Below are 10,034 nucleotides of genomic sequence, written 5' to 3'. Positions count from 1 at the left end.
CGCCCGCCTGCAGGTTCGAGGCGGCCGCTTGCTGGCAGGCGCCCGCCTGCTGGTTCCAGGCGACCGCCTGCGGCCCAAATTTTTGAAAATTCGGTTTTCAGCCTTATTAAAAAACAGAAAAAAACAAAAACCAATTCCACAGCACTACAACCCCATTACCCACGATTTCCTTCTCCAAATCAACCACAAACCCCACTCCTAATCTATTTTTAACCCTAATCTTACCCTATATATACACACAACCTCTCCATATACACTCCCATATACTTTCAACTTACAAACCCTTTCCTACACACAAAACACAACTCTCAAACTCTTATTCTCAGTTTCAATGGCCCCAAAGAGATCTCGAACTGTCGATAGCAGTAGCACCATTCATACTGCTGATTCTTCAAGGGGTATTGCTGCGAGGCCCCGATTGGTGGATAGGGCTGCTGAGGAGGAGTATGCTAGGCTTCTGACTAAGCCAATTCTGAAGGAGAGGGGATTTTTTCCATCGGGAAGGGATGGTGAGTTATTACCGATGATTGCAGAGAAGGGTTGGATTACTTTTTGCGAGTCACCTGAGGCGGTCCCGATGTGTGTTGTTCGTGAATTCTATGCGAACGCTAAGGCTGACAAGAATGTGTATTCTGTTGTTCGTGGGCTTACTGTTGATTATCAGCCCGAGGCGATTCGCCGTGTTATTGGGTAGCGACAAAGGAAGCCCTAGGAGGAGAATTGGAATGAGAAGACCCCTGAGGATTTTGACTCGGATTTGATTATTGCTACTCTCTGTCAGCCGGGCACGGTATGGAAGTTTAAGACGGGATCTAACGAGTATCGTTCTTTTCCGGCTGTTGCGATGAACATGTATGCCCGTGCATGGAATGCCTTTATTTGTGCTAATATTTTTCCTTTTTCGCATGCACATGAGGTTACAGTTGAGAGAGCCAGGTTGTTGTGGGGGATTTTGAATGAGGAGTATTATGTGGACCTTGGTGAGTTCATCTACCAAGGGATTTTGAAGTTTTTGAGGGGGAGGACGCATAACAACATCCTGTATGCCTTTATTGTCACGAAGCTGTGTAAGGCAGTTGAAGTCCACTGGTCTTCTTATGAGCAGCTGCAGATACCAGCCGCTCCTATTGATTCATCGACACTGAATGCGATGCAGGAGTGGATGGGTGGAGAGCCCGAGGAGCATGGTTTGGGATATCGTCTTCCAGGAGGATGTCCAACAGTTGGGGCTATGATGGCTAGGCCTAGTCAGGCTCATGGCGAGGCATGTTCTTCTAGAGCCCAGGGAGGTGATGGTTCAGGGATGGCTGATGTCCAGTACAGGAGGCTTTCCAGGAGGATGGATGCGATATATGAGTCGTAGAGTAGGTTTACACAGGAGCTCACACTAGCACTTGGGACTGCTTTCAGAGGCCTTGGAGATGACATCCAGTGGCCCGTTTTTGGTGAGGACTCTGCTTATCCACCTCCTGATACTCCACCCTCTGAGGGTGATAATGATGATGATTTCTCTGAGTAGGTATACCATGTGTTCCTTTCTATCGCCTTCACTGGGGACAGTGAAGATTTTAAGTTTGGGGTGGTAGTTAAGGAACATATTTGTGTTTGTGTCATGTGGTTGCATATTCATGATAGTTTAGTTCATTAGTTGCATATTCATGATAGTTTAGTTCATATATTTGCATATTTTTTGCCATATAGTTTTTTTTATTATTATTTTATAGCTTTATTTATCATGTCATATAGCTCATGCATATACCATGATCCCTTTTGTGTTGCTTTACCAATTGATATGTGATATTGATGTGAGTGTAGTGATAGCGTTAGAGTGATATTGAATCTTGTTAGGTTGACATGCATGCTAGAAACACTTGTATTTCGCTAAGTCTTAGAGTATGCTTAAGGACTAGATTGTTGTCATGGTTTGATGGTTTTGGAGGTTAATCTATTTCTTATGCTTAGAATATATGATAGGCTCTTAATGATAAAAGGCATGAAAAGATAAAATTGGAGTAAAAATTGGAATTCATTGCTAGTCGTGGCTAGGCGTCACTTGGCTAGTAGCCGGCTCGTATTGTATGCGAGTAGTCTAGGGTTGAGCAAGATGGAGCGAAACACACTTGCTCCGAAATTGAAAAAAAAAGAAAAAAAACAAGAAAAAAAGAAAAGAAAAAAATGGTTTAATGCATAATTGATCACGAGTGAGCTCTTTGGTATTCAAGTTATTAAGTTCTTAGGGGACTTTGTGCCTAGTGACCTAAGGCTTTTATAGTCTGGGATCCGCTAACCTAACGCTCGCTAAATGGATGCCATTGCATAAGTGTTTTGTAGATCTCACTCATAGCATGATCAAATAAGCATTTGTTTATTGTGTTGAATAAAAGCATGATTCCGTAATAAGCTCCAGTGATCTTGAAGTGTTATATGTCATTTTGTGTCTAGAATATATTCTTCGTATAATCTTGTGATTGCCTTGAGGATAATTGAGTTATGATAATTGATCTAGTTTTGAAGCATATCTGTTAAGTATTCGCACACACCACGTTTCTAGTTGTATGTTAGCTTGCGTGATTTGATTGATCTTTAGTCCCCAATTGCATTTGTTGAGATGTTATGTGTTGGTTGGTTTAGTCATTGCGATGGGGATCATTGCATTTCATGTAGTTTGCATTCATGCATATTTTATTTTATTTCTGAGTCTGTGACGCTTGAGGACAAGCATCGATTTAAGTTTGGGGGTGTGATAAGTGACATTTTATACCACTTAGAACGTCTTATAATGGCTTGAATTGATGTCTTGAAATCAAGTATTTTGTGTATTTGACGCGTTTTTCTAGTGTCTTTGCATTTTAGGGTATAATTTGCGTAATTAGGGAGATTTCATCATAATAAGCTTAGGGAAGTACTTGGAACCAGTTGCGGGGAGTTGTGCAAAGAATTCAGCAAAATCAGGAGCAGAAAGTGGATTTTTCCAGAAGCAGTGCAGGCACCCGCCTGGGATGTGGGGAGACCGCCAGGAGATGCAGGCGCCCGCGTGGGAACTGAGGCGCGTGCCTGGGGTCATAATTTTAGAATCTGGATTTTTATAATTAGACTACTCACTACTAGAAATTTGTCAATAGACATCGCTTATTAGCTGATGTCTATTTAAAATCCAAGCGATGTCTTTGCATGCGATGAGAAAGGTAGGTGCATTACACATCGCTTATTGTAACACCCCCAGATCCAGGGTCAGGGATCCGGGTCGTCACGGTCTTTCTTTCCACAATATCATTTAACTAAATTAATAATAAATAACTCCATGCTGTGACCCCACACTAACACACACCACAACCCGTTATAGTCTCAGAGATGAAATTGAAATAAGTACAAGTCTTTGATTCCACAATTTAAAAGTTATTACAACCCAAAATGATTACTTGATAAGTTTACAATTAATTGCCATTATCTGTCACAAGTTATAATTATACATAATTGATTCCCAAAAGTAGAAGGTCTGATCTACAGATAGATCTACCTCTGCAGCTATAGCAGCTATGATCTCAACGGGAAGGCGCGGGGCGCTTCCCACGCTCTTGCGCTGGGTCTGCTTGAGTCTGGCCATCTTTCCTAACTGTTGTTGTGTGATGAAGAAATAAAGCAAGAGTGAGCATTACAGCTCGCAAGATAATATATAGTGTAAACAATAATGCAAGTATCTAAATGGATAACTTACTAAAATCCTTTATCAAGTGTAAGATAATTACTTACTGGATATAAGCAAAAACAAGGGATGAAGTCACCAAATGTTTCACTATACTTATATCATTTATAAAACTACTTGAACTACCATTGTTCAAAGTATACTGAGTTTTCGACAGTTCATCACATAGATGAGACTACAAGATAAGATTTGAATAGATTAAATCTTTGAAATATTATTGAATGAAATGAAGTTATGAGATACTTCATTAAGTCCCGATATATATATCCACATATATATCTCTTATACATTTCCTGAAAACCTCTGTCAAGTAAAGTATGAACAAAGTTTGTAACATCCAATGAATTTTTGGAAAGGAAAAGAATTGTGGCATAAACCCGATATCTTGCTGATCAGGCAAAGATACCAATAAGTAACCTTTTCTACTGTATATGGATGAATTCCTCGCCGGTCATCACCCTGGCCGCATTCGGACCTCGCACTAGACCGTTACCCGGTCACTCACGCGTGGATGGACTGTCACCCAGCCTCTTACACCTTCATAGACCGTACCCCGGCCTGTCGCTTATGCCGACTCAATCAGATGGACTTACTTCCCGAATATTGGGCAAGTAATCAAATTGTTGTCTCAAAACAGCAACCATGTTGCGAATATAAAATACATCACAGAGCCGGATCCCTCAGGTTTTGAGCGAGTATTTAAATCCCCTTGAAAGGAGGATCTTAAATATAAAAATGAGTTTTGGGATCCGCTCTAACTTTTAAAAATCATTTTGAAGACTCGAAAACATTTTTTTAAGAATGTTTGGAGTAATGCCGATTTAATAAAATAAATCAGTCCCGATATATTAGAAAATATCTGAATATTATTATTTAAATAATATTCCCATAAAGAATAATCTTTATAAAAATAATTGAAGTAGAAGTTTTAAAACTCATACTTGAAATGGATATTAAATAACCCAAGATATACTTATACGAAAGTATAATCTTTATTTGAATAATCGAAAATAAGTTTGATTATCGAAACATTATTCTTTAATAAAATAAAGAATGTTATTTAATAAATAAGCGGAGTCATAAGTCCTCAAATGAATATTCAAAATAATATTTATTAAATAAAATAAAGTGAGTTATTAGTCCTCGAATGAATATTCAAATATTATTCATTAAATAAAATAAACCGAGTCATAAGTCCTCGAATGAATACTCAACTAATATTCATTAAATAAAATAAAGATATCGAATAAACCTTATTCGATTAATAGTTTTGAAAACTATATCAATATATATATATATATATATGTAAATATATATATATATATAATATACTCGGGAACATCGACTCCCGGTTTTAGAAAATGTTCACCTTGGGGTCCCCTATACTAAGGGTATACGCAATTACTGCTTATCTCTAGCATAGGTATTATGCAACTGAATCAACAGATATATATCAAGATTACGAAACAGGCATGCATATATACCATATCACATGCTCCAATATATCGCAAGAATTTTCTAATTAACCATCATGGATCTATCACAAGATAATGCATATACATATGTATACATGACAACAACAGTATAACGGGTAGAAAACTTGCCTGAGCAACTGGGGGTGACAAATGGCTTGGGACGAGTCTGGTAACCTATAAACAACATATAAGTTGGAATTAAACCAAAGTCGCTTATGAATCTATACTTTAACCAATTAGACTCTAACACTCGCTTTGCGCTCAATGATTCCCTTAAGTCGCTCGAGTACCCTCGGCTCCACCATTTTTAATAAATTAACCATTAAGGGTTTTAAGGAAATTCTTTTGCGAGTGCCTTACCAACTGCCTAATAAACTTTACATAAATGATTCATAATCCAATTAGTCTTTAAGGTCTTTAACCTAAGTTTCAAAGTAAGGCGAGGGGTAATGGTTCGTTCGCGAAACGCCGTTACTTAAAACGGTCGTTTCTCCTAAACCGTACATCGGATTCAAACGAACCACATATCAAAACGAAGCTCGGAACATGAACTAACTAATCATGGAAATGGTCAAAATCTAACAGGGAATTCTCGGGTCCTAATGTTAAGAGCAAAAACAGTCTAAAGTAAATCAGACATTACGACGGCTATGTTTACGCGATTACCAATTTTATTCTACTCCAAACCAACCACCAATCAACCACAATTCATTCATACAACCAAAATCCATCCATACCATACTACAACAGCCCCAACAACTGAATATTACCAAATCATACTTATTTCTCAATCATGAACTAAGAGTTTACTTAAGTTTATTAACTAATCATCAAGATTTACAACTCCAAAACATAATAAAACCAACCAATCTCTAAGTCTACAAGAATCATGCTTCTCATGAACCATAACAACAAAACTAAACCTAATACTCAAGTAAAGTTAGGGTTTGGAGGGGTTATACCTTCCTTGGAGAGTGGAGAATCAAGTAATTAGCTTGGAATCACCCTTAAAAGTCCTTATCCAAGCTTAATCTAAACAAAAACTCAAGAACAAAAATTTAAGTTCTTGAAAAACACTATTCACCCTCTTCTTCCATGATTTTTAGGAAGAGATTTTGAATGAATTAGAAGCTCAAACTTATAGGATAGCTATATCTATGCATAAGGAGTATTAGATAATTACCTCACTAATTAACAAGGCTTGGATCTTAGATTTTGGTTTTTTCTTCTTGAAAACAAAGAGAGGCCCAGAGCTTTGATGAAGAAAAGAGAAGTCAACTTTGTGTTTTGGTGAAATGAATTGTTTTTGGCTTGGTTGGTTGCTTTTGATTTGTTTTAATTACTTTTTACCATGGTAACTTTTGTGTGGTTCTTAATCAACCAACAACACACTTTTCTTTGTCATGCTTATGTCACCTTGTTATGTCATCCTCTCACACTTGTCCTCTTCTTATTGGTTTGATGACAACATCCTCACTAACCTCTTTGATTAGCTTCTAATTACTTGGCTAATGACCGCTGATCTGTTATACGGTTCGCTTAACTTTCATTTTCGTTTATCGTTTGAGGGATCATACCCGGGATCTTATTACTTGGGTTTCCTTAACCTTTCTCAATACATTATATTCCTTTTATGATCCTCTCTTATAATCCTTGAATTTAAATCCTTTTTATCCTGTTACCTTATACTCAATTCTTTCGGTATCTGGTGGATTTTCGGGAAAAATCAAAGTGTTCGAATTTGGATTCTGACGATCTTTACATACAGTTATTTATCATATAGAGTACTAATACGATCTCAGAATAACAATAAAAGAACCCCTACATAGTGTGGCATGACAAGTTTTCTTATTCAACAATATCAGCAAAAACACTATTCATAAGGGTTACAAAAAGTTCAAAATTTTGGGGTTATTACACTTATTAGCCGATGTCTATACACAGTTTAGACATCCTTTTTCTTAACAATGTGATGTATTTTTCTTCAATGTATACCTTCACTATGGTTTCAGTTATTCATTCATATGTCATGTATATCATTTTAAACTTATCACATATAAAGCAATATGATACATTAACATCGAAAAACTTGTTAAACTGATGTATAACTTAACATATTACATCAGTCTTTTATCAGAAGCGATGTCGTACCTTTCTTTTTTTAATGAAACCGATGTCTTTGTGTGTGTTTAACATCAGTTCTTTCAAAATGTGATATCTATTATATTGTTTTACATTAGTCAATTCTTGTGAGCTGATATATGTGCCTGCTTATGACATTAGTTTATTGTATGAAATGTCTTATTTGACTACATTTTACATCAGTTATTTTGTTCATGAAGTGATGTTTGTTTACTTATTTTTATTCATGAATCCCCTGTTTCAATCAAATGCCCAAAACCCAAACAAGAGTCATCCAAAAACATATCAACTGCCATTTTACCATTCCAAAACTAACCAAAACAAAACAAACGCAAAAACAAACATACATTCATTGATTTACCATAGATTATACCAAGTACGTACATATATCCACCACCAACCAAACTTAATAATCCAAACAAACTACATAACTGCAAAAGCAAGTACTAGACATCCACCATCGATCATTTACATAGTTCATCCCAAACAGAAATTTACCAACTAAAGTTCCCCCATTATATTTATCAACAAAAACCACTAGTAGCTCTTACAAATTCTTACAAATTTAGTCTACATAAAGGAGCTGCAGATTAGGCCTTTTTATAAGAAGGACTCGATATGGCTAAGAGTCTCACATCGAACCTCATCCAGCTCAGCCTTGGCAACAGTCACCTTTCGATTATTTGTCGACCACTGAAAAGTGTAACACACAGGAATTAGTAACAATGAATTCTACCACAAATTATATGTACACCAATTATATCAAGAATGAATTAAGCAAAAAAATATACCTTTTTGACAAATGTCATTTCATTATCCATGGCAATTTCTTTCATATACCACATAACAACATAGCCGCATTCAGTTCCACCAGGCTGTTTGGGGCATCCCTATTTAATCAAAAAAACTCAGACCAATTAATAAGTAAATTAATGCCCCTATCTAATCGAAAAAACTCTGACTAATAAGTAAATTAATGCCCCTGGTTCTTACGGTAATATATCTGATAGTCGGTGCTTAATTTCCCCTTCCGGCCTGAACATTGAACGCAATCACAGCCCTGTCATCTTAGCAGTATCAATAACACAAATTGATTGATATCTCAATAATGAAAATAATCACTCGAAATTAAATGCAAATACCTTGATATTGCTTTTTCCAACTCGGGAAAGGTAGTTGAACGAGGCAGAGGATTGAGTATGAAAACCTCGCCCGCCCAAATCACAACCAATATCCAATGGCAGCTATTTTTTATAAATATTTATAATAAACAGAATTAATATCAGAATCATATCATTTTGAATTTCATGCTTATAAATAAATAAATAAAGCGATTTATAATAAATCTGGAGACATTTTTTATGTACTTACTTGCTATTATGTGGCATAAAAAAGAGACGATCAAGATTACCCTCTTTAAATTGACTAACCAAATTATCTTCAAAATTGTTGTTCAAGGTAAACGAGACTCCGGGATAACAGAAAGCAAATTGCTCCAAATTTTCATTTTCACAAACCATGCAATACAAGTATCTACATTGCAAATAAAATGAAATTATAAAAAAACAAGAATATAAATGCAGAAATTATCAACAAGAAGACAAGACAATAATTAAAAAATTTATACTACTCACGCCATGTATGCATAAATTGTTGCTTGGCCAATCATTTTAAACTCAAGCAAAGCAATTATGTTTTCATGCAAAATGAAAATTCTTTTCTCAACACCAAACACCTCCGCATCGCACGTGATTTGAATGGAGTTTCCGTCACATGTTTATACAACAACCGAAAGCGCTGCGGAACATTTTTATTGATTTCCATATTCTCAAATAAGGACTGAACCTTATGCAAATCAGTTAAAGGATCCTTCCCTTTCCTTTTACTTTTCTGAAAATATTATCAAATTTATTAAAACAAATATAGAGTTAATATAATAGTGCGAGATCCAATAAAACATAGATGTAAAAATATATACCGCGGTAGCAGGGGCATCTGGGAATATGATTAAGTCACGGGGCCATGAGACGTAGGAGCCAACAGCCTGCTCTACTATTTCAATCTCACCGACTACCGGAACAGGAATCTTGGTTTGTCCTTCGATTTGCCCATCCACTGAGACACGAGCACAACCAGGCTGCATTGGCAATCCGTGAATAGATTTGTTCATGTCATCATCGTCAAACAACAAGCCAAATGCCACCTTATTTTCTATTGTGCCCACAGCCAACTCACATTTTCGTGGACCAGCCTACACACATATATATATTTAACGAGTAACTATGACGAATGCTTGAATAATGTCGAGCTAAATTAAATAAATGTGCTTGTTATTTTACCTTGTTCTCTGGTGGAAAAGGATCCATTTGATCATCAACTATTTGAGCATCACAACTTGCTTTATCCGAAACAGGGGAGATGAAATATTTGCTTTACTGAGCAAGCCCTTCAGTTCAGCCAACTCCTGCCTTGTCTTCTCCATTTCCATCGCCATCTCTTACTTGGCCTTCTCCAACTCTGCATCCCTCTCACAATCCCGGGCCAACAGCTCAACTTTGGTTATTCTACTTCTTTTTCCATTTGGTAAATTAAAGAAAATTGATGGGCTAACAAAGCCTCCAACTCCTCGAACCCTCCCCGAATGTTCGGGAGTTTGCAAGGCCGTAGTTAACACATCTTGACTCCCAGAACGAGTGAATTCCCCTTACTTTGCA

The 10,034-nt window shown here is 36.7% G+C and overlaps 1 protein-coding gene across 1 annotated transcript; it reads right to left on the bottom strand.

Annotated features, from left to right (window-relative positions):
- Positions 1-7,544: 7,544 nt before the first annotated feature.
- Positions 7,545-9,814, bottom strand: LOC141691219 (uncharacterized). The gene is made up of 8 exons (XM_074495957.1): positions 9,716-9,814; positions 9,299-9,571; positions 9,056-9,210; positions 8,751-8,853; positions 8,463-8,564; positions 8,112-8,210; positions 7,963-8,013; positions 7,545-7,631 (listed from the first exon to the last, which is right to left on the bottom strand). Exons 1-8 carry the CDS (start codon positions 9,812-9,814, stop codon positions 7,545-7,547), a joined length of 969 nt encoding a protein of 322 aa, XP_074352058.1.
- Between the last annotated feature and the right edge of the window lie 220 nt (positions 9,815-10,034).

The sequence above is a fragment of the Apium graveolens genome, chromosome 2 (genome assembly GCF_009905375.1).
Source record: "Apium graveolens cultivar Ventura chromosome 2, ASM990537v1, whole genome shotgun sequence".
In the NCBI taxonomy this organism is placed as follows: Eukaryota; Viridiplantae; Streptophyta; class Magnoliopsida; order Apiales; family Apiaceae; genus Apium; species Apium graveolens.
The sequence above is the reverse complement of the archived record's forward strand: the minus strand, read 5'-3'. Positions and strand labels throughout refer to the sequence as shown.